Below are 25098 nucleotides of genomic sequence, written 5' to 3'. Positions count from 1 at the left end.
GTCCAGTCAGCCTTTTTAAATGCATTTCTAGTGCGAGTTCCGACCTCATAAACTTATTTCAGCTGCTAGAGCAGAGCTGGAGTCCTTGCAAGCTGTCGGGCAGGGACACGTGAGGGACAATGTGACCTTCAATAAAAACAGCCACCAAAATGTAAATAAAGGAGAACAATGGGACACTTGGGCACACCAATGCAAAAACAGACTGGGGGGTTCCAACATTTGGCCAAGATCCCCCCCCCCCCCCCCCCCGATGTTCCTAAGCAGGTTTCAGATATAGGAAACCATTGGTGAGCCAAGAATACCTTGGATAGCGAGTAAAGGAGCCCATACACGCAAGGTCGCCAAGCGAGTGGATCTTCACCCGATATCCCCGCCTACGGGTGGGCGATATCGGGGAACATGTAGGCTAATTCGATCGGTTGGCCCTGGGCCAAACAATCGAATTATAATGGCGGCAATGGGGCAGTCAGTTCGGGGACCACATCAACGAGCCGATGCGGCCCCTGATCCGACTAAATCTTTTAATCTGCCCGATCGATATCTGGCCAATTTCAGGCCAGATATCAGTCAGGCAGGCCCGCCGTTAGTGCCCCTACATGGGCCGATAAGCTGCTGAGTCGGTCCAAGGGACCCATATCGGCAGCTACAATCGGCCCGTGTATGGGGACCTTAAGCGTTCAACCCAATCTCTGAGCCAACCCTGCCCCTGTGGCTATAGCCCCACAGTTTGGCAACCGCTGGTACAGGTTTGTACTATTTTATAGGGTAAGTTCTGGAATTCTGTTCCTCAGAGTTGGGTAGTTTTGGCCTCAGTTTAGCCCAATGTGTAATCATGGTTTATTATTATTACAGCCTGGTCTATAGAAAGCACAATCTGCCTTTTGATTGGCTTCATCCCTGATGAGCACAGACCACTCTACTCTCTCGGCAGCTTGGCCATAGCCATAGCCAAAGGCCATACCCATAGCCATAGGCCATACCCATAGCCATAGGCCATACCCATAGCCATACCCATAGCCATAGGCCATACCCATAGCCATAAGCCATAGCCATAGCCATAAGCCATAGCCATAAGCCATACCCATAGCCCATAGCCATAGCCATAGGCCATACCCATAGCCATAGGCCATACCCATAGCCATAGGCCATACCCATAGCCATAGGCCATAGCCATAGGCCATACCCATAGCCATAAGCCATACCCATAGGCCATACCCATAGCCATAGGCCATACCCATACCCATAAGCCATACCCATACCCATAGGCCATACCCATAGCCATAAGCCATACCCAAAGGGAATGATGAAACAGTAGGAGGGTGTTAATGGAAAATATTTCGAAGGGAAACCTTGTTTTTATATTTTCGGTGAATAGGTTAAGCTTGACAGAACAAAATCATTGGGGGGGTCACAAAGACAGCCCAACACTCATTGGCTTAGTAGTAAATATAGACTGTTGAATAGGGTCAGATTACAATTATAGTATTTTACTCTGTTTAGGGATAAATACATGAAAGCTTGGGCAGGAAACTAGTTGTGACACCAGATATATCCAAGTGGGGAACAAGAGATCCTTATACTCTGGGCCAGTGACCCCCAACCAGTGGCTCCGGGGCAACATGTTGCTCCCCAACCCCTTGGGTGTTGCTCTCAGTGCCCCCAAACCAGGGAGTTATTTTTGAATTCCTGACTTGGGGGCAAGTTTTGGTTGAATAAAAACAAGATTTCCTACCAAATAAAGCCCCCTGTAAGCTGATAGGGTGCATAGAGGCTGCCTAATAGCCAATCACAGCCCTTATTTGGCTCCTCCATGAACTTTTATGGTGCTTGTGTTGCTCCCCAAGTCTTTTTACATTCGACTGTGGCTCACAAGTAAGAAAGGTTGGGGACCCCTGCTCTAGGAACTATAGGCCCCAGAAACCTAGATAAACCCTACCGTAACCTGGGCTCTATTAAGTCTGAAGCTGCCCAGCCAAGACAAAGGTACTCCCAATACCCCTAGCTCTGCTGAATAATTTACCTGGGATAAGGAAGTTTTGTTTTTTATTTTCTTGCACAAATTATATTTATCATTAAGGCACCCAAGGGCTGCCAACTGAGCCACGGGTCCTCAGATGCCTATATGGTAAATACAGCCCTGCCACTGGCAATGTCAGCTTCTCTGCACCTTGTACAGGTATAGGACCTGTTATCCAGAATTCTTGGGACCAAGGGTATTCCGGATAAGGGGTCTTTCCGTAATTTGGACCTCCATACCTTAAGTCCACAAAAAAATCAATAAAACATTAATTAAACCCAATAGGATTGTTTTGCACCCAATAAGGGGTAATTATATCTTAGTTGGGATCAAGTACAGGTACTGTTTTATTATTACAGAGAAAAGGGAATCATTTAACCATTAAATATACCCAATAGGGCTGTTCTGCCCCCAATAAGGGGTAATTATATCTTAGTTGGGATCAAGTACAGGTACTGTTTTATTATTACAGAGAAAAGGGAATCATTTAACCATTAAATATACCCAATAGGGCTGTTCTGTCCCAATAAGGGGTAATTATATCTTAGTTGGGATCAAGTACAGGTACTGTTTTATTATTACAGAGAAAAGGGAATCATTTAACCATTAAATAAACCCAATAGGGCTGTTCTGCCCCAATAAGGGGTAATTATATCTTAGTTGGGATCAAGTACAGGTACTGTTTTATTATTACAGAGAAAAGGGAATCATTTAACCATTAAATAAACCCAATAGGGCTGTTCTGCCCCAATAAGGGGTAATTATATCTTAGTTGGGATCAAGTACAGGTACTGTTTTATTATTACAGAGAAAAGGGAATCATTTAACCATTAAATAAACCCAATAGGGCTGTTCTGCCCCCAATAAGGGGTAATTATATCTTAGTTGGGATCAAGTACAGGTACTGTTTTATTATTACAGAGAAAAGGGAATCATTTAACCATTAAATAAACCCAATAGGGCTGTTCTGCCCCCAATAAGGGGTAATTATATCTTAGTTGGGATCAAGTACAGGTACTGTTTTATTATTACAGAGAAAAGGGAATCATTTAACCATTAAATAAACCCAATAGGGCTGTTCTGCCCCCAATAAGGGGTAATTATATCTTAGTTGGGATCAAGTACAGGTACTGTTTTATTATTACAGAGAAAAGGGAATCATTTAACCATTAAATAAACCCAATAGGGCTGTTCTGCCCCCAATAAGGGGTAATTATATCTTAGTTGGGATCAAGTACAGGTACTGTTTTATTATTACAGAGAAGAAGGAAATCAGTTTTAAAATTCTGAATTGTTTGATTAAAATGGAGTCTATGGGAGATGGGCTTTCCATAATTTGGAGATTTCTGGATAACAGGTTTCCGGATAAGGGGTCCGATATCTGTATATGCAAAAAAAAAGGCTGAAACTGAATTTTTAATTATTATTTTATTGCAAAAATAAAAGTGATCAGTATGAGACCAATAAATTAAGAAAATTTAATAAACTAATTACACAGCAGCAGGGCCCCCAACCCCCCCTCCAGAGGCAGTTTTCACCAGGGATTGGCATTGGTGCCAGTGTACAGAGGGCCCCAAGGCGTTTCTCACTGAGGGCTCACAGCTGCCTGCTTGGGTGTCTCTGGAAAATACTGGCGATGGTTTGGCGAATCAAAAGGAGCAGGCTGGATATAGGGCCATAGGCTGCAGGGGATGCTAGAGAGAAACACAAAGAAATAGTAAATATTTACTATAAAGTATTATATACCAGCAAAGTACATCAGCATGGTATCTATATATAGCCTTTCTGTTGCTCAGATTTGGTACTCAGTATCATAAAGGGTATATAAGTATCACTTGTGTATTATATGTACCCCCTACTGTATATGATAAGGATATTAGCAGTCACTGAGGGGTTCTGTGCCCCCCATATAAAGGCACAAGGCTGCAGGCTGAGTTATACAGGGAACTCTGAGTATCACTCATGTATTATAAGGGATAATGTACCCCCTACTGTAAATGATAAGGATATTAGCAGTCACTGAGGGGTTCTGTGCCCATATAAAGGCACAAGGCTGCAGGCTGAGTTATACAGGGAACTCTGAGTATCACTCATGTATTATAAGGGATAATGTACCCCCTACTGTAAATGATAAGGATATTAGCAGTCACTGAGGGGTTCTGTGCCCATATAAAGGCACAAGGCTGCAGGCTGAGTTATACAGGGAACTCTGAGTATCACTCATGTATTATAAGGGATAATGTACCCCCTACTGTAAATGATAAGGATATTAGCAGTCACTGAGGGGTTCTGTGCCCCCCATATAAAGGCACAAGGCTGCAGGCTGAGTTATACAGGGAACTCTGAGTATCACTCATGTATTATAAGGGATAATGTACCCCTACTGTAAATGATAAGGATATTAGCAGTCACTGAGGGGTTCTGTGCCCATATAAAGGCACAAGGCTGCAGGCTGAGTTATACAGGGAACTCTGAGTATCACTCATGTATTATAAGGGATAATGTACCCCTACTGTAAATGATAAGGATATTAGCAGTCACTGAGGGGTTCTGTGCCCATATAAAGGCACAAGGCTGCAGGCTGAGTTATACAGGGAACTCTGAGTATCACTCATGTATTATAAGGGATGATGTACCCCCTACTGTAAATGATAAGGATATTAGCAGTCACTGAGGGGTTCTGTGACCATATAAAGGCACAAGGCTGTTTTATACAGGTCAATGAACAACATGTAACAAAGTACATAATTAAGTACTAGATAAAACTGACGCATCATAGTTTATAAGAATATCTATTGCAGAATTGCCAAGGGTCCGGTATAATTTATAGCTATTAGAATTCCTTCACCAGGCCCAATTTGTCAATTACCACAAACATGTTAAAGGGTCACACCTCCTGCGCTCCATGAAAATATACCAAACCAGTTTATCAGCCCGTAAGCTGATATGAGCGAAAATGTATGGCTCAGACATCCGTTAATACAATCAGATGGTTCTCCGGACAATAACGACTTACCCGGGTCCAATCGCAGTAGAATAATAGTGATGAGTAAAACAGCGAGGGCTGCATTCCGGAAAGGGGTCCTACGTATTATTCCTGCAATCATACCCAGAGCCCTTAACAGCAGATGGGCCACATTTTGGATTCTTGTCTGTACCTTACCTGCAACGATAGAAAGGATTAGTTATAAAAGTCTCAGTTGCGAAAAAAGACTGGGTTGGGTTTGTTTACACTGGAGAAGAGGCGCTTAAGGGGGGACATGATAACTATGTATAAATATATAAGGGGATCATATAATAACCTCTCTAATGCTTTATTTACCAGTAGGGCCTTCCAACGGACACGAGGGCACCCACTCCGTTTAGAAGAAGGGAGTGGGTGTCTTTTTTCAATCTAACTTACTATGTTACTATTATTATACATGATGGGATGGTGGTACACTTGGGCAGGTTAGAAAGGCAACAATGGGCAACCAGCAGCCCACCCTCCCCACCACCCTATGGCTTCGCCTATGGGCACCATTATTCAGGTCAAACATTTGCTTTTCAGAGCTTGCAACCATCTATGTGAACAGGACTGGGAAATGCCCTAGCCTACCCACCGATTCACTGCTGCCCAGCAATAAACGGGTTTAAATACTCATTCAAAATTGCACAGTCTCTTAAGGTGCCCATACACAGGCCGATTGTAGCTGCCGATATGGACCGATTCGGCAGGTTATCGGCCCGTGTAGGGGAAACAACATCTGGCCTGCCTGAACGACATCTGGCCTGCCTGACCAACATCTGGCCTGCCTGACCAACATCTGGCCTGCCTGACCAACATCTGGCCTGCCTGACCAACATCTGGCCTGAAATCGGGCAGATATCGATCGGGCAGGTTAAAAAATTTAGTCAGATCGGGGACCGCATCGGCTCGTTGATGCGGTCCCCGAACTAACTGCGCCTATTCCAGTCGTTATAATTTGATTGTTTGGCCCCAGGGCCAAACAACTGAATTAGCTTAATTCACCCGATATTACCCACCTGTAGGTGGGGATATTGGGAGAAGATCTGCTCGCTTGGCGACCTTGCCAGGTGAGCGGATCTTTACGTGTATGGCCACCTATCTGTGTTTTTACGACCCAACTGCTGCAATTGTAGACTCTTCTACAGACAGTCTGCCGGGGCTGCAGTGCAAGTGTTCACAGTATGGGTGGATCTGATTGGCAGGAATGTTCATACCAGTTCGTCCCATTGACTCTGATTGGCTGTGCTCGTCCCTCTCTGTAGCGGCAGCAGCTTCATACTCTTCCCACTGTCTCCTGTGTTCGCTCACAAGCGCCAAGGCTATGTGCCTCTGCTTTTCCGTGAATACATCCGAATCCTGAGCCAGCACTTCAGCATCAGAAAACAGCCCCAGGGGTAGTAGTATGTGCAGCAGATGGAGCTCTGCAACCCTGCAGCAGTTTGGCAGTAGCCGATTGGCTTGGACTTGCAACCAATCACTACTTACTTCCAGCATAACTTGTGGCTGCTTTACCTTCCCATACAACAAAATGCTAAAAAAAAAAAAAAAGAGAATACAATGAAAATATACAGACGTTTAGGGATCAGGGGGCAGTATATACATTTAATATCAGTGTAGGCACAAGGGATATTAATGTATTAATGCCCCCTACCTGTATGTTTCTGGACTGGCGGAAGAAGCCCCTCAAAACTACATGGCAAGCTCAATTTATTTAGTGTTAAAAGTACAATCTAAACCAAGACCCCAATTCTACCATGATGCAGACTGCAATCTAAAGTCTACGACAAAAGCAGCGCTTATAGTAAGGAAAGGCTTGATATATGATATACTCACTCACCACATCTCCATAATATTGTAAGGCATCTCCTGTGGGGTTTGGTAATACTGAATTAGCCAAGGAAGCACTTCCCTCCATCTTCCCAACTCAACCAGACACTGAATCGCAACGACACAGAGAGACGTCTTCACCTGCTCACACCTCAAGGATAAAGGACACGTCAGACTGAACATTAAATAATAAACAAATCAAAAACTGCAAATAGTCTCAGAACAAAACTGTTTACAGCATTCTAAAAGTTAAGGTAAAGGTAAACTCCTTGAAGCTAAGGGGGGGCCCAGCCTGAAGGCCAGTTAGGGGGGGATTTGGGGTGAGTGCTTATTTGTGCCCTGGGTACCCCTGGAACTATAGCAGGGTGACTGTTACCCCAATGTTTCTATATATCTGTAACCTTGTTATGGGCTAAGGGGGCCCAGCCTGAAGGCCAGTTAGGGGGGGATTTGGGGTGAGTGCTTATTTGTGCCCTGGGTACCCCTGGAACTATAGCAGGGTGACTGTTACCCCAGTGTTTCTATATATCTGTAACCTTGTTATGGTCTAAGGGGGCCCAGCCTGAAGGCCAGTTAGGGGGGAGATTTGGGGTGAGTGCTTATTTGTGCCCTGGGTACCCCTGGAACTATAGCAGGGTGACTGTTACCCCAATGTTTCTATATATCTGTAACCTTGTTATGGGCTAAGGGGGCCCAGCCTGAAGGCCAGTTAGGGGGGGATTTGGGGTGAGTGCTTATTTGTGCCCTGGGTACCCCTGGAACTATAGCGGGGTGACTGTTACCCCAATGTTTCTATATATCTGTAACCTTGTTATGGGCTAAGGGGGCCCAACCTGAAGGCCAGTTAGGGGGAGATTTGGGGTGAGTGCTTCCCCATTACTTCTATACACTTTGTGATGAGAGAAAGGGAACTCAAAGCAACTCACTTTGCATCTGTTGGTTCAGCAGACAGGATCTGTAGGCCTCTCTCACAGATTCCAAGGGAAGCTGCAAAGTTTCTCTCCAGCACCAGCAGGTCGGCAGCTGCGTCCAACAGCGGCACGGCAGGGGGGGTCCCAGACAATGACAGATGCGACCAATCCCACATAGCGCTTAGCGAACAGCTGGACACATTTTCTGCAACTGCCATGGGGTTCCTGCTAACAAGGGAAGAGAACATGTACAATTTAATATTGCGTACGAAAGAGAGTTTTTTTTAGTGTCTTTACGTCTAAGCCCCCACACTTTACTGTAACCAACCTTCCCTGCCCTGCAATATGTCCTCCCCCTAAATAATAATACACTTCCTGCACACAGTTATTACAGGTTAAAGAGCACAGACTGGACAGACAGCAAAACCTTATCTCACTGAATTAGTCCCAGAACAGAACAGCATTCCCCCCTTGCCATAAACACAACATAGGTCCACCCCTCACCCACAATTCCACTATTACAACTGCACCTTTCTGACATTTACACACGGACAGGTGGAACGCATAAGCTCCACAGACCGGAAGTTCTGACTGTGACACACTGACAGGTGGAACGCATAAGCTCCACAGACCGGAAGTTCTAGCTCAATGCCTGCTAAGGATCTGATTGGGTCGCAGAACCATGTGACAGTATCCTTGCAAACGATAGGCCGAGTACTTCGTATGGAGTTGTGGCAAAGACACAGAGGGATAGCAGTGTAGCAGGGGCAGTTGTGTGGGGAAGGGGAGGGGCCCTTACTGAAAGGAAAACTTAATATCTAAATAAAACAATATACTGCTTTGTTTTTTAAAGTGTGTATGAGGCAGAGCCTTGTGTTTTAGCTGGTGCCATGCTATGGCTGGGTCTGCCATTCTGCCAATCTCTATTGTGCCATACCCTTCTCCTGTTGTCAGGGAGAAAGAGGGGGTACTATTGTGTGGGGGCAGGTTTGGCCCAAACAATTGCCACCTTAGGTGCAGGTCAGCTTTGCCCACATATAGTTCACTGAATCGGTACTGTACAGGTTCAATTTAATTTGTTTCAGGCTCTGCTATTGATCTTCCAAACTGCTCCCTTGTTGCTAGGGTAATCAAGTCCTAACAACCACATAGCAATTGGTCTTCATTTTGTATTCCTTATAGTTTTTGAATTATTTGCCTTCTTCTGATTCTTTCCAGTTTTCAAAAGGGGGTCACTGACCCCCAGCAGCCAAAAACTATTGTTCTGGTTTTACAATTTTATTGTCTTATTAGTTATTGTTTAGCCCATTTCCTATTCATATCCCTCCCATTCAAACCCCTGCCTGGTTGCTAGGTTCATTTGGACCCTAGCAACCAGATACCTGTTGGAGATCTGCTGAACAAAAAGCTAAATAATACAAAAACCACAAATAATAAAAAAAAGAAGACCAAATACAGGTATGGGATCCCTTATCCGGAAACCCGTTATCCAGAAAGTTCCGAATTTAAGGCCATCTCCCATAGACTCCATTATTACCAAATAGTTCTAATTTTTAAAAATGTATTAATAAAACAGTAACTTGTACTTGATCCCAACTAAGATATAATTACTCCTTATTGGGGGCAGAACAGCCCTATTGGGTTTATTTAATGGTTAAATGATTCCCTTTTCTCTGTAATAATAAAACAGTACCTGTACTTGATCCCAACTAAGATATAATTACCCCTTATTGGGGGCAGAACAGCCCTATTGGGTTTATTTAATGGTTAAATGATTCCCTTTTCTCTGTAATAATAAAACAGTACCTGTACTTGATCCCAACTAAGATATAATTACCCCTTATTGGGGGCAGAACAGCCCTATTGGGTTTATTTCATGGTTAAATGATTCCCTTTTCTCTGTAATAATAAAACAGTACCTGTACTTGATCCCAACTAAGATATAATTACCCCTTATTGGGGCAGAACAGCCCTATTGGGTTTATTTCATGGTTAAATGATTCCCTTTTCTCTGTAATAATAAAACAGTACCTGTACTTGATCCCAACTAAGATATAATTACCCCTTATTGGGGCAGAACAGCCCTATTGGGTTTATTTCATGGTTAAATGATTCCCTTTTCTCTGTAATAATAAAACAGTACCTGTACTTGATCCCAACTAAGATATAATTACCCCTTATTGGGGCAGAACAGCCCTATTGGGTTTATTTAATGGTTAAATGATTCCCTTTTCTCTGTAATAATAAAACAGTACCTGTACTTGATCCCAACTAAGATATAATTACCCCTTATTGGGGCAGAACAGCCCTATTGGGTTTATTTAATGGTTAAATGATTCCCTTTTCTCTGTAATAATAAAACAGTACCTGTACTTGATCCCAACTAAGATATAATTACCCCTTATTGGGGGCAGAACAGCCCTATTGGGTTTGATTAATGGTTAAATGATTCTGTGTAATAAAAAAAAAAGTACCCGTACTTGATCCCAAATTACGGAACTATCCCTTATCCGGAAAACCCCAGGTCCCAAGCATTCTGGATAATAGGTCCCATACCTGTAGTCTCATGTAGTGTGGTTAATGTAAAGCAATACCCAAAGGGAACCAAATGAATTGATGTTATCTCTCTGCACAGATAATAAGCAAACTAAAGGGACTGTTAATAAGCTGGCTTCTTCTACAGTGATTCAGGAGTCGGAACACACAGAGAGTATAAACAGTCAAAGATACTGTTTAATAGCCATTACATTGACAAATATCTATCAATTCATTGAAAGGTGTAATGAAGGTATATTGGGAAACTGCTTAGAATTACAATATGCAAAGAACACAATGTTTGGGTGGAGTTCCCCTTTAAAACTCACTTTCTTTTACATTCCCTTTGAGGCGTGGCGGTCGGCTGAATGTGCTCTAAGGAGGCAACTCTGATCCGCACCAGGAGCGCTACCCACACACGCCAGCTGTCACCAAATGCTCTCGGGCTCCGGCTGAGCCGGCAGGTCCATAGATATCACAGGAGTCAGGGAAGTCTGGTAGCGCAGGGAGGAATTTTATTGAAATGTAGCCCTTTCTTCAACAAAGCAACAAACAACATGGGAGAACCCCATAACATTTACATTTCATTGAAAAAATATAAATGGAGTAGATAAATGGAGTGCACAGACCTTTTCTGCCCAAGATACCCCTGCTGCCCCCTGTTTTGCAATAGAAACTTATGGTATGAGCTTTCCCTCATATATAGTATATACTGTATATTCTATTTCCCTGCTGCACCTTGGCACTCCTATAGCTATGTAGAAATGCAGCCAAACCGCGACTGTACTGCGGCTAAGTAGTTCAGCCATACTTGTACTGTACCATAGCTGTACAGTAGTGATGCCATAAAGCAAACCTGTACCATACGTCAGCCATATCTGTAGTAATGTGACATAGCCATACCGTAATGCAGCCATAGTCATACTCAGTGTTGGACGGGGGGGGGGGGGGTGTGCGGGCTGATACCCCAGGGGCCCCCGCCACACAGACATGCTCCCCACAGTGGCCCAGACTGCCCCCCCCCCCCCGAGCGGGCATAAGTAGACGTGACAGGGGGAGGGAGGGAAGGTGGGATCATGTCTGGCCAGGTTTTTTTTTGGGTTTCCCATTGGCTCAGTCCGGCTCTGGTCATACTGTAGTGCAACTACACCTGTACCTTAGCACAGCTATTTAAACACTATAATGCAATCATACACCTACTGTAGCTCAACCTGCAGGGCAGCCATACGCTAGTGCAACCATACCTGTACCGCAGGGCAGCCATACGCTAGTGCAACCATACCTGTACCGCAGGGCAGCCATACGCTAGCGCAACCATACCTGTACCGCAGGGCAGCCATACGCTAGCGCAACCATACCTGTACCGCAGGGCAGCCATACACTAGTGCAACCATACCTGTACCGCAGGGCAGCCATACACTAGCGCAACCATACCTGTACCGCAGGGCAGCCATACACTAGCGCAACCATACCTGTACCGCAGGGCAGCCATACGCTAGTGCAACCATACCTGTACCGCAGGGCAGCCACACTAGTGCAACCATACCTGTACCGCAGGGCAGCCATACACTAGTGCAACCATACCTGTACCGCAGGGCAGCCATACACTAGTGCAACCATACCTGTACCGCAGGGCAGCCATACGCTAGTGCAACCATACCTGTACCGCAGGGCAGCCATACTTGTACTCAGGGGTGCAGGGCCCACTGGGGGTACCAAATAACCACATTTTTTTCAGTTTACTTCTAAAGTGCGACATTAACTCTATACTGTGGAACGTATAACCCTGTGGCTCCCTGGCGCAACGGTGCTGGCATTTATTTCCCAGCATGCCCTCCCTCCGGTTTGATCATATTATATACATAAATACAAACCCACATTCTTAACTCTGGAGTCCAAAATTATTTCCCCCCCCCCCCCTTTCCATAGCATGCCCACATTAACAGCAGAAGTCAGGGGAGACCGGCCTGCGGCCCGACCAGCTGAACCTACAAAAACAGCCGGGGACGTCCCTGGCATAAATATTGCTTAATCCAACCCATATCCCGGCATTTAACCATCTGAGTGCCAGAAAGGTATGTGATGCATTACACTATGTGCTGCGAGGAGACACTAACAGCAAAATACAGGATTGGCCCACATCAGACACCATAGTGCTATGTATACTTTACAGACAGGTGTTGAAAATACCCACTTGCCATTGATATATATGATCATGTTGCATATTATGCTTTTAGTCACGAGAGGAAAGATTTTGCTTGATATACTTACATTCAAAAAATTCATTGAAAATGTTTATTTCATTTTTCTCCCCCTTTTCTACAAGCAAAGTTCCTGCTATTTATTGCAATTCCTTCCAGTCAGAGACTAATACCTGGACAGGTATCGGACCCCTTATCCAGAAACCCATAATCCAGAAAGTTCCAAATTATGGAAAGGCCATCTCCCATAGACTCCACTGTAATCAAATAATAAATATTTTTAAAAATGATTTTCTTTTTTGCCATAATAATAAAACCGTATCTGTACTGCCCCCAATAAGGGGTAATTATATCTTAGTTGGGATCAAGTACAGGTACTGTTTTATTATTACAGAGAAAAGGGATTCATTTAACCATTAAATAAACCCAATAGGGCTGTTCTGCCCCCAATAAGGGGTAATTATATCTTAGTTGGGATCAAGTACAGGTACTGTTTTATTATTACAGAGAAAAGGGAATCATTTAACCATGAAATAAACCCAATAGGGCTGTTCTGCCCCAATAAGGGGTAATTATATCTTAGTTGGGATCAAGTACAGGTACTGTTTTATTATTACAGAGAAAAGGGAATCATTTAACCATTAAATAAACCCAATAGGGCTGTTCTGCCCCAATAAGGGGTAATTATATCTTAGTTGGGATCAAGTACAGGTACTGTTTTATTATTACAGAGAAAAGGGAATCATTTAACCATGAAATAAACCCAATAGGGCTGTTCTGCCCCAATAAGGGGTAATTATATCTTAGTTGGGATCAAGTACAGGTACTGTTTTATTATTACAGAGAAAAGGGAATCATTTAACCATTAAATAAACCCAATAGGGCTGTTCTGCCCCAATAAGGGGTAATTATATCTTAGTTGGGATCAAGTACAGGTACTGTTTTATTATTACAGAGAAAAGGGCATCATTTAACCATTAAATAAACCCAATAGGGCTGTTCTGCCCCAATAAGGGGTAATTATATCTTAGTTGGGATCAAGTACAGGTACTGTTTTATTATTACAGAGAAAAGGGAATCATTTAACCATTAAATAAACCCAATAGGGCTGTTCTGCCCCAATAAGGGGTAATTATATCTTAGTTGGGATCAAGTACAGGTACTGTTTTATTATTACAGAGAAAAGGGAATCATTTTATAAAATTAAAAATTATTTGCTTATAATGGAGTCTATGGGAGATGGCCTTTCTGTAATTCAGAACTTTCTGGATAATGGGATCCTATACCTGTATTCCCGGACCTGTGTTCTATGTGCGCCAGTGAGCTAATCGCAAGTTCATGGCTACCTGTGGAAATTCAATTGGCAACAGGCTCGTTTACTAAACTGGACCTATAGGCAAACTATCAGCGACATTCACCATGGTCTGTCCCTGACAATGAAAAGCAGGAGCAGCCAGGTTATTGGCACATTAAGTAAATGCGTTTCGAATTCTGAATCCATTGTTGTGCCTAGCACTCAGAAATGAGCCCCCCGGTGCTCATCATACTGGACAAGAAAATGTAATTTACTATGACAATACACAGAAGGTAGTAATAAGGCCCAATGAAACGGCTATACCAAGTCTACTCTTTAGGTGCAATTTAATGTCAATACTTTTTTTTTTTTTTTTTAAAGAAAATTGTGAAAATATACCCTGTTTATAAGTTGAGTTAATTGCCCCAGCCTTTTATTTTATCCTAGGTAGGGCCTATGAAAATGACAACGCTGCTATGTTGTTAACTCCTTTAAAATGCAGTTACTCTTGTTACAGTGCTTATGTACAGGTATGGGACTTGTTATCCAGAATGCTTGGGACCTGGGGTTTCTGGATAAGGGATCTTTTTATGATTTGGATCTCCATAACGTAAGCCTACTAAAAATCATTTAAATATTGAATAAACCCAATAGGGCTGTTCTGCCCCCAATAAGGGGTAATTATATCTTAGTTGGGATCAAGTACAGGTACTGTTTTATTATTACAGAGAAAAGGGAATCATTTAACCATTAAATAAACCCAATAGGGCTGTTCTGCCCCAATAAGGGGTAATTATATCTTAGTTGGGATCAAGTACAGGTACTGTTTTATTATTACAGAGAAAAGGGAATCATTTAACCATTAAATAAACCCAATAGGGCTGTTCTGCCCCCAATAAGGGGTAATTATATCTTAGTTGGGATCAAGTACAGGTACTGTTTTATTATTACAGAGAAAAGGGAATCATTTAACCATTAAATAAACCCAATAGGGCTGTTCTGCCCCCAATAAGGGGTAATTATATCTTAGTTGGGATCAAGTACAGGTACTGTTTTATTATTACAGAGAAAAGGGAATCATTTAACCATTAAATAAACCCAATAGGGCTGTTCTGCCCCAATAAGGGGTAATTATATCTTAGTTGGGATCAAGTAAAGGTACTGTTTTATTATTACAGAGAAAAGGGAAATAATTTTTAAAAATTAGAATTATTTGCTTATAATAGATTCTATGGGAGATGGCCTTTCTGTAATTCGGAACTTTCTGGATAATGGGTTTCCGGATAAGGGATCCCATACCTGTACTTATAAATAGGTTATATTTTCACTTTAATAAGTGTTTGAGTAATTCAGCGTTCCTGTTTCTTTAACAAAATGGAATGGTGACGTCACAATAACAAAATAAGCCATTGTACCCCCCTTTGCAGCATTTCTTTTTAACCCTTATGGCACAGGAGAGGCCTGCCCCTCCGGCTTTAATAGTTTCAATAGTTTGCGACTGTGTACATCCAGGGGGTCATACAAAGGTATTAGGTGGGTTGGAGTCAATGGGCCAAGCCAGTTTTTTTTCTTTGGCCTCGCGGTCGAAAGAGTCGTACACCGACTCTTTAACGGCGGTTTTGGCAGGGACGGGCATTTCACAGATGCCCACGTAGTTCCTTTTGGCCATTCGAGAGCTGGTGGTGATGGTGTAGGCATTGCTCCTGTAACATTTCATGGAGGACATACAAAAAGTCTCCTTCATGCCTCGCCGGAAGTTGGCATTGTAGACAGAGTACAGGGTGGGCTTGGCCGCCGAGGAACCGAAGGAAAGCCACGAGACTGCCAGGAAAACAAGGCAGCTCTGCCTCCTGTCGTTCTCATCCGGATGCCACAACTGCACCACGTAGAACGGCAACCAGGACACCATAAAGATGGTGTTGAGCATCAGAAACATTTTGATAGTTTTGACCTTGGTCCTTGGCACGATGTTCATGGTGCGTCTGACGGTGAGCCCGTCTGTGCCGATGCGCCAAATATATTTCACCACCTTCTGATAAAAGAGGATGATAAGCCCGGACGGAACCACAAAGCCCACGATCAGGTGAACCACCCCGTAAGCAGCTCCGTCCCACGAAGGGGGCGGGAAGAAATTGCAGTGCCCGTCGACGCCGTCGTAGAAGAAGAAAATGGGGGATATAAAAGCGGCGTCAAAGAGCCACGACGCGGCGATCATTCTCTTGGCTTTCTCCCGGGATACCTTGAAGCTCAAAGGGTACAGTATGGTGTAGAAGCGGTCGAGGCAGATCGACAGCAGGACGTAAATCTGGACTCCTGGCGTCAAGTAGTGGAAATAGCGCATCAGTTTACACATGGCGCTGCCCAGTGCCCAATGGCCAGAGGTGACTTGTAGCAGGGTAAAAGGAGCGCTGCCCACACTCAGCAGTAAATCCGCACAAGCCAGAGAAACCACAAAGTAATTCGTAGTAGACTGGGTCCTCCGGCTCCGGTGGATAACAAGGCAGACTAATGCGTTACCAAACAGAGAGAGAATCCATATTACTCCAAAGATAAGGCCAGCGGCAGCTATCTCTCCGGGGAAGAGTAACTGGGCCGGCACCGTGCCATTTGTCTTTCCTGTGGAGACATCTTTGTATAGCCCTGGTACCCACAATTCTCCGGTGGACATAGGGCAGGTGGTCAAGCTCGTGTTGTGTGCCGGGTAAAGGATGGTGGGATTGCTGTGCTGAGACCGACTGGAATCCATGCCATGGGCAAGCACCATGTTCAGCAGCAGATTGAGTTTCCTGAGGGGAGAAGTAGAGGATGGGGTTAAAAGCAGAGAAGTGGGGGGTTAAAAGCAGAGAAGTGGGGGGTTAAAAGCAGAGAAGTGGGGGGCAAAAGGAAGAGAAGGGACAAAAAGATGGAAAACAGGTCATGCATTGTCACAAGGTGTTATTGTAGAGTTAATGAAGAGAAAGCAGAAAATCATTGCAGCAGCAAACAAAGGAGCAATGCACTGAAAAAACAAACAGAATAAAAGAAAACACCGAAGGTGAGAAAGCAAAAAAGGTGATATATTGGGTTTGGGAGACATTTTAGAGGGGGGGTAACATGGAAAAAGCAGGGAAAGAACAAGACAACAGTGTTAATCATTAAACCAATGATGGCTGCAATCTGGAGAGGGAAAGAATTACTGTTTGCAACACTCATTTAGCCTCTAGCATCTTGTTTTCAGTCACCAAGCAATTCCTTATATCAAACTCAGGTTTGAATAGTGTTGTTTTCTCTAACCAAATGTATTAATAACGGTGCACTCTCACCTCTTTCTTACAAGATAAATTACTTTAATGTAAAGCAAGGGAAGTACTGGGATGTGGCTGTGCAATAGCAGGTATAGTAGGGAGAGATGGTGCCTATAGTAGCAGTGGGGGGATAATAGCCTCTGGGAAGGGACTGGGGCTGTGGGATAGCAGGTATAGTAGGGAGAGATGGTGCCTATAGTAACAGTGGGGGGATAATAGCCTCTGGGAAGGGACTGGGGCTGTGGGATAGCAGGTATAGTAGGGAGAGATGGTGCCTATAGTAGCAGTGGGGGGATAATAGCCTCTGGGAAGGGACTGGGGCTGTGGGATAGCAGGTATAGTAGGGAGAGATGGTGCCTATAGTAGCAGTGGGGGGATAATAGCCTCTGGGAAGGGACTGGGGCTGTGGGATAGCAGGTATAGTAGGGAGAGATGGTGCCTATAGTAGCAGTGGGGGGATAATAGCCTCTGGGAAGGGACTGGGGCTGTGGGATAGCAGGTATAGTAGGGAGAGATGGTGCCTATAGTAGCAGTGGGGGGATAATAGCCTCTGGGAAGGGACTGGGGCTGTGGGATAGCAGGTATAGTAGGGAGAGATGGTGCCTATAGTAGCAGTGGGGGGGGGGGGATAATAGCCTCTGGGAAGGGACTGGGGCTGTGGGATAGCAGGTATAGTAGGGAGAGATGGTGCCTATAGTAGCAGTGGGGGGATAATAGCCTCTGGGAAGGGACTGGGGCTGTGCAATAGCAGGTATAGTAGGGAGAGATGGTGCCTATAGTAGCAGTGGGGGGATAATAGCCCCTGGGAAGGGACTGGGGCTGTGGGATAGCAGGTATAGTAGGGAGAGATGGTGCCTATAGTAGCAGTGGGGGGGGGGATAATAGCTTCTGGGAAGGGACTGGGGCTGTGGGATAGCAGGTATAGTAGGGAGAGATGGTGCCTATAGTAGCAGTGGGGGGATAATAGCCTCTGGGAAGGGACTGGGGCTGTGGGATAGCAGAGATAGTAGGGAGAGATGGTGCCTATAGTAGCAGTGGGGGATAATAGCCTCTGGGAAGGGACTGTGGCTGTGGGATAGCAGGTATAGTAGGGAGAGATGGTGCCTATAGTAGCAGTGGGGGGATAATAGCCTCTGGGAAGGGACTGGGGCTGTGGGATAGCAGGTATAGTAGGGAGAGATGGTGCCTATAGTAACAGTGGGGGATAATAGCCTCTGGGAAGGGACTGGGGCTGTGGGATAGCAGGTATAGTAGGGAGAGATGGTGCCTATAGTAGCAGTGGGGGGATAATAGCCTCTGGGAAGGGGGTGTGGCTGTGGGATAGCAGGTATAGTAGGGAGAGATGGTGCCTATAGTAGCAGTGGGGGGATAATAGCCTCTGGGAAGGGACTGGGGCTGTGGGATAGCAGGTATAGTAGGGAGAGATGGTGCCTATAGTAGCAGTGGGGGGATAATAGCCTCTGGGAAGGGACTGGGGCTGCCATGGTGCATAGGAGGTGCTGGTGATGCATGATGGGCCAGTGTTTAGCTCACTGCACTGTTCCTGCTTTCCCCACTTATGTTAAACAGTAATTGTCTCCCGACCTGAATAAACCCAGTTCCCATTAAGCAATTTTTATTTTTTTGCCATTCATGGTCTCTGAGCACAGCGCATAATGGAGGGTTAGCAGAAAGCGCAGCACAGGAAAAGATTGGCCCACGCGGCAAAAGGGCCGCCACACGCCTCGGCACCCCTCACTGACGTCCTGGTTACCATGACGCTGGCTGAATGCTGCCTGTGCAATGGTCATTATGCGACCTTGGAGACCGGAGGGATAATGAGAAGAGGAGCGCAGGGGGGAGAATTAATTAACCCTGCAGACCTGCTTCGACTCAGTCCTGCTTCTTAACCCATTCATTGCCAGAGAGGTAAATTCTGAGCATTTCAACAACCCCCTGCTGAATCAGTCCCTTAGACAGTACAGTATGGGGTACAGCTTATTGTGTGCCCAGAACATTCCTTCTCTGTATATTTGTATTTATACATATGGGTAGGAGGTGCCATAGTGTATCCCTTAGACAGTACAGTATGGGGGTACAGCTTATTGTGTGCCCAGAGCATTCCTTCTCTGTATATTTGTATTTATACATATGGGTAGGAGGTGCCATAGTGTTTCTTAGACAGTACAGTATGAGGGTGTGATGGGGGGTTAATTGCCCAATAAATTGGGTTAGTAACTTTAATTCTGTTCATATTCCATCACATATTTAATAGGGCTGGCCTAGACTGGGATTCAAAATAGGCCCTGGCATTTCAGGTACACAGGCACCTTCACAAGCCTGATAAATAGTGATTGTCTATGGCACATGTGTCAAACACAAGGCCCGCGGGCCAAATACAGCCCTTCTGGCTGTTCTATTTGGCCAGGGTCGGACTGGGCCGCCGGGACACCGGGAAAAATCCCGATGGGCCCCGGCGGCCCAGACCCAACCCCTGCAGCACTCCCCCTGCCCGATCGCTCCTGCCCCGACGCTTTAAATGTAGGGGAGGGGGGGAATTATGGGCACGGGCCATATGGGCGGGCTATGGGCGCGGGACCCAGTGGGCCCTTCACCCCCCAGTCCGACCCTATATGTGGCCCCTGGTGTGCCTGACCGTGCAGCACCAATCACTTGACTGCACTGTGCCTGACCATACAGTATCTTAATAAAAAATATGGCCACCATCTGTGTTTTAGATCTCGGGCCCTTCTCAGCCCCCTTATGTGATTGAGTTTGACACCCCTGGTCTATAAACAGCCTGTCTCCGTAGTACTGGCGGCCATACATGATCCAATCAAAGCTGCTGGCTCTGTCCCTCCAGAAAGTGAAAGTCAGCATCTTATTGGCCCATGAATGGGGGTACCCCCTAACAAGGTACCCGTTAGCTCCTGGGTGCAATGGCTTAGGACACCTAAACTTCGAATCAAGAATTCAAACAGTTGCAGGTTCAAATCCCACCAGAGTTGTGTTCTTTATTTAATCTCATTTAAACAGCTTTGTTGCGTTGCGCCGATTATACGCGGAGATTTATGAATCTCAACAGCAAGGAGTCGATGCAAGACGACTAACTGCAGGAAGCGGAGTTCAAGTCATTTATGGAAAGAATACAGGCTATTGATTCTGCTCAAAGTATGAATCCATATTCCAGATCCCTTGTTCCGGCAATAACATCATCGCTCAATAATACGCGCGCGCGCACAAAATAGATTTCTTTTAATGCATGCAACCTGCTGAGTAAAAACTGCGTACACTATTTGTCCTACATAACATAGACTATTCATTACGAGACAAACTTTCTGGGTAATTCTACCCCCCAGCATTGTGTGCCTAAGTCATAGCAAGGCCCCCTTAAGGCCCCCATACACATTGAGATCCGCTCGCTTGGCGAGATCGCCAAGCGAGTGGATCTTCACCCGATATCCCCACCTACGGGTGGGTGATATCAGGGAGAGTGTAGGTAAAAAAAAATAATAATTTGATCGTTTGGCCCTGGGGCCAAAAGATCGAATTACATTGGTGTCAATGGGGCAGTAGGTACGGGGCCGATGCGGTCCCGGATCCGACTGAATTTTCTAACCTGGCCAATCGATATCGGGCCAATTTTAGGCCCCTCGTTTATGCCCCTACACGGGCCAATAAGCTGCCGAATCGGTCCAAGGGACCGTGTATGGGGACCTTTAGGGTGAAGACACACGGAGCTACTAGTAGCAGCTACTTTTTCATGGCTACTAAATGCCAGAAAATCCCCTGCCATAGACAATACTGAGAATTGCCTCTGCTAAAACACACGTAGAGACAATTATCAGTACATGATCAACATTGTCTGTTTTAGTAGCCACGACAAGTAGCTGCTACTAGTAGTTCCATGTGTCTTCACCCTTAGGTCACAACAGACACTATCAGTTATCCTGCTATATAGGTCTTTGTTTTCAGCAGTCGCACTTCCAGCTCCCTTGCACCGACCACCAATCAGAAAATACCCTCAGCAAACACTATAAAAATGTATCCTAACAGAAACAGTCGCTGTAAGCTTTAAAAGGAACAATAATCTTAAAATCACCTTTAACGTGCCGTAGTGAGATCTGGGAGTGGTGGTACGACCACATCAGGTTGCCCACGCCTGATCCAAGGGACCCCAAAAACTCATCTTTAAGCAAACTGCCCCACAGCTGTGTAAGGTAGCGCTCCACAACTGGAAAAAGAAGAAAAAAATTTGGTGTTAGACTTTCACTTAAATCATGAGCCCTGTGTATTAAATTTCAAACCCTTCTGAAAAATTTGTCTGGGCCCCCTTAGCTCATAACAAGGTTACAGATATATAGAAACATTGGGGTAACAGTCACCCTGCTATAGTTCCAGGGGTACCCAGGGCACAAATAAGCACTCACCCCAAATCCCCTCCTAACTGGCCTTCAGGCTGGGCCCCCTTAGCCCATAACAAGGTTACAGATATATAGAAACATTGGGGTAACAGTCACCCTGCTATAGTTCCAGGGGTACCCAGGGCACAAATAAGCACTCACCCCAAATCCCCCCCTAACTGGCCTTCAGGCTGGGCCCCCTTAGCCCATAACAAGGTTACAGATATATAGAAACATTGGGGTAACAGTCACCCCGCTATAGTTCCAGGGGTACCCAGGGCACAAATAAACACTCACCCCAAATCCCCCCCTAACTGGCCTTCAGGCTGGGCCCCCTTAGCCCATAACAAGGTTACAGATATATAGAAACATTGGGGTAACAGTCACCCTGCTATAGTTCCAGGGGTACCCAGGGCACAAATAAGCACTCACCCCAAATCCCCCCATTACTGGCCTTCAGGCTGGGCCCCCTTAGCCCATAACAAGGTTACAGATATATAGAAACATTGGGGTAACAGTCACCCCGCTATAGTTCCAGGGGTACCCAGGGCACAAATAAGCACTCACCCCAAATCCCCCCTAACTGGCCTTCAGGCTGGGCCCCCTTAGCCCATAACAAGGTTACAGATATATAGAAACATTGGGGTAACAGTCACCCTGCTATAGTTCCAGGGGTACCCAGGGCCCCCAATAATGGGTAATTATATCTTAGTTGGGATCAAGTACAGGTACTGTTTTATTATTACAGAGAAAAGGGAATCATTTAACCATGAAATAAACCCAATAGGGCTGTTCTGCCCCAATAAGGGGTAATTATATCTTAGTTGGGATCAAGTACAGGTACTGTTTTATTATTACAGAGAAAAGGGAATCATTTAACCATTAAATAAACCCAATAGGGCTGTTCTGCCCCCAATAAGGGGTAATTATATCTTAGTTGGGATCAAGTACAGGTACTGTTTTATTATTACAGAGAAAAGGGAATCATTTAACCATTAAATAAACCCAATAGGGCTGTTCTGCCCCCAATAAGGGGTAATTATATCTTAGTTGGGATCAAGTACAGGTACTGTTGTATTATTACAGAGAAAAGGGAATCATTTAACCATGAAATAAACCCAATAGGGCTGTTCTGCCCCAATAAGGGGTAATTATATCTTAGTTGGGATCAAGTACAGGTACTGTTTTATTATTACAGAGAAAAGGGAATTATTTAACCATTAAATAAACCCAATAGGGCTGTTCTGCCCCCAATAAGGGGTAATTATATCTTAGTTGGGATCAAGTACAGGTACTGTTTTATTATTACAGAGAAAAGGGAATCATTTAACCATTAAATAAACCCAATAGGGCTGTTCTGCCCCAATAAGGGGTAATTATATCTTAGTTGGGATCAAGTACAGGTACTGTTTTATTATTACAGAGAAAAAGGAAATCAGTTTTAAAATTCTGAATTATTTGATTAAAAAGAAGTCTATGGGAGACAGGCTTTCCGTAATTCAGATAATGGGTTTCCGGATAAGGGATCCCATACCTGTACGCTGCAACTGAGGACTCAGAAACAGTCTAGATTCCCCTAACCCCCATTAAAAATAAAATGCAAGTATAAAATGACAAGGGATCTTTATCAAAAAAATATTTGTGCATAAAAAAAAATATATATATATAATTGTAAGCACCTTCCCCAATACCCACTCATTCCTTGTAGTCACTAGGTGAAATATAATAACCTGCTACATTGTGTCATGAGTCAGAACCGCAGAACAGAATGAAACAGACCCTGCACAATAGCAATTACATGGACAACCAGTGGGGAAGGGGAACAAATGGATATTAGGAAGCTTTTTGGGGTAACGTTTTCCTTCATTATGTGCTGCCCACATTAGAAGCCGCTACCATCCAGCAGCTAAATGGTTACATTTGAAAATGGACCCCCCTGCACCCCGTAGAAGCGCACCATTCCCCACACACCTCACCTCTCCGCCGCATCCCGTCCCCCAAACTCCAGCCTCACAGCGTTCTGAGGAGGTTTCTGTGGTACAGCACTCTGAGGAGACCCCGCCTACCGGGACTAAACCACAGACACCCAGAGTGGGGGGCGTCCAGATGCTAACCGCTGGTCAGTCTCCGCAAAGAAGTTTGGCTATTTATATATTTATATAAGCAATAGCTCTATTCTGCGCCAAATCTCTCTCAAGCACAAGCCGGGCGTATAAAAGTATGAGGGGTATTTTAATGCACCCCTATAAACTAAAGGAAATGGTCCGCTCCCAACAGCGGATGGATAACATAGGGACAATGGGGCGGCAAGTTAAACTGACCAATGGGACGCGGAGTTTGGGAACTGTGCTGAAGCGCTTTGTAGGTCAGTGGCGCTAATGGGGAAAGGCATGGTATGTAGAGAAGGGAATATGGCAGCTCCCACTTACTGAGGCAGCTAATACAAAGAAGCAGAGGCTGGCAAGGGTGGGTACAGTCACAGCTGTGGATGAATGGGTGGGGGTGGCAGAGGGTTTAGGATAAAGGTCCGGGAAAGTGATGTAACCTCACTGTCATGGGAAACAATATGAAAGCTCCAAGCTGTATAAATACAAATATACAGAGAAGGAATGTTCTGGGCACACAATAAGCTGTACCCCCATACTGTACTGTCTAAGGGAAACACTATGGCACCCCCTACCCATATGTATAAATACAAATATACAGAGAGGGAATGTTCTGGGCACACAATAAGCTGTACCCCCATACTGTACTGTCTAAGGGAAACACTATGGCACCCCCTACCCATATGTATAAATACAAATATACAGAGAAGGAATGTTCTGGGCACACAATAAGCTGTACCCCCATACTGTACTGTCTAAGGGAAACACTATGGCACCCCCTACCCATATGTATAAATACAAATATACAGAGAAGGAATGTTCTGGGCACACAATAAGCTGTACCCCCATACTGTACTGTCTAAGGGAAACACTATGGCACCCCCTACCCATATGTATAAATACAAATATACAGAGAAGGAATGTTCTGGGCACACAATAAGCTGTACCCCCATACTGTACTGTCTAAGGGAAACACTATGGCACCCCCTACCCATATGTATAAATACAAATATACAGAGAGGGAATGTTCTGGGCACACAATAAGCTGTACCCCCATACTGTACTGTCTAAGGGAAACACTATGGCACCCCCTACCCATATGTATAAATACAAATAAACAGAGAAGGAATGTTCTGGGCACACAATAAGCTGTACCCCCATACTGTACTGTCTAAGGGAAACACTATGGCACCCCCTACCCATATGTATAAATACAAATATACAGGGAAGGAATGTTCTGGGCACACAATGATCTATACCCATAAAGTTTAAGGTAATGATGGGTAAAAAGTTTCAGGGGCCATTATTTTTACCGCTCAGTAATATTTTCTTTATAAAAGTTATACTCATAGAAGGAACTCCCTCTGCTGGACAATGGGAAGCATTGTAGCCGCAAACAGAAAGATCTATGTATGTGCATATGGGAATGTGTACCTTTTAGAAAAGTATATTGTAGATCCATATGTAAGACTAGGGGACCCCCATAAAGCACTTGGGCCCTAGAGTGCTGTCCCTGCTTTCCTATTAACACT

At 44.7% G+C, this 25098-nt stretch overlaps 2 protein-coding genes across 14 annotated transcripts; both read right to left on the bottom strand.

Moving 5' to 3' along the window:
• Positions 1-3426: 3426 nt before the first annotated feature.
• pex26 (peroxisomal biogenesis factor 26) lies at positions 3427-12753 on the bottom strand. Of its 13 annotated transcripts, none has more exons than XM_031897615.1 (7): positions 11847-12753; positions 10630-11810; positions 7781-7993; positions 6865-7005; positions 6242-6558; positions 5034-5180; positions 3427-3711 (listed from the first exon to the last, which is right to left on the bottom strand). In XM_031897615.1, exons 3-7 carry the CDS (start codon positions 7981-7983, stop codon positions 3614-3616), a joined length of 906 nt encoding a protein of 301 aa, XP_031753475.1. In that variant the 5' UTR covers positions 7984-7993; positions 10630-11810; positions 11847-12753; the 3' UTR covers positions 3427-3613.
• A 1402-nt stretch (positions 12754-14155) lies between these two features.
• gpr19 (G protein-coupled receptor 19) lies at positions 14156-23466 on the bottom strand. The gene is given in 3 exon segments (NM_001016208.2): positions 14156-16581; positions 21161-21292; positions 23433-23466. A coding segment is annotated over 1 exon segment (1248 nt). The 5' UTR covers positions 16560-16581; positions 21161-21292; positions 23433-23466; the 3' UTR covers positions 14156-15311.
• Between the last annotated feature and the right edge of the window lie 1632 nt (positions 23467-25098).

The sequence above is a fragment of the Xenopus tropicalis genome, chromosome 3, assembly GCF_000004195.4.
Source record: "Xenopus tropicalis strain Nigerian chromosome 3, UCB_Xtro_10.0, whole genome shotgun sequence".
Taxonomy (NCBI): Eukaryota; Metazoa; Chordata; class Amphibia; order Anura; family Pipidae; genus Xenopus; species Xenopus tropicalis.
Note: the sequence above shows the minus strand (reverse complement) of the source record. Positions and strands in the feature narration are given on the sequence as shown.

Coding starts and splice junctions, on each gene's coding strand:
- pex26 (XM_012958548.2), bottom strand. CDS start 8,243: ATGGCAAGGGGGGAATGCTGTTCTGTTCTGGGACTAATTCA. Junction 7,994..8,202: donor TCTGTTCTGGGACTAATTCA/GTGAGATAAGGT, acceptor TTCCCTTGTTAG/CAGGAACCCCATGGCAGTTG. Junction 7,006..7,780: donor GCTGAACCAACAGATGCAAA/GTGAGTTGCTTT, acceptor TTTATCCTTGAG/GTGTGAGCAGGTGAAGACGT.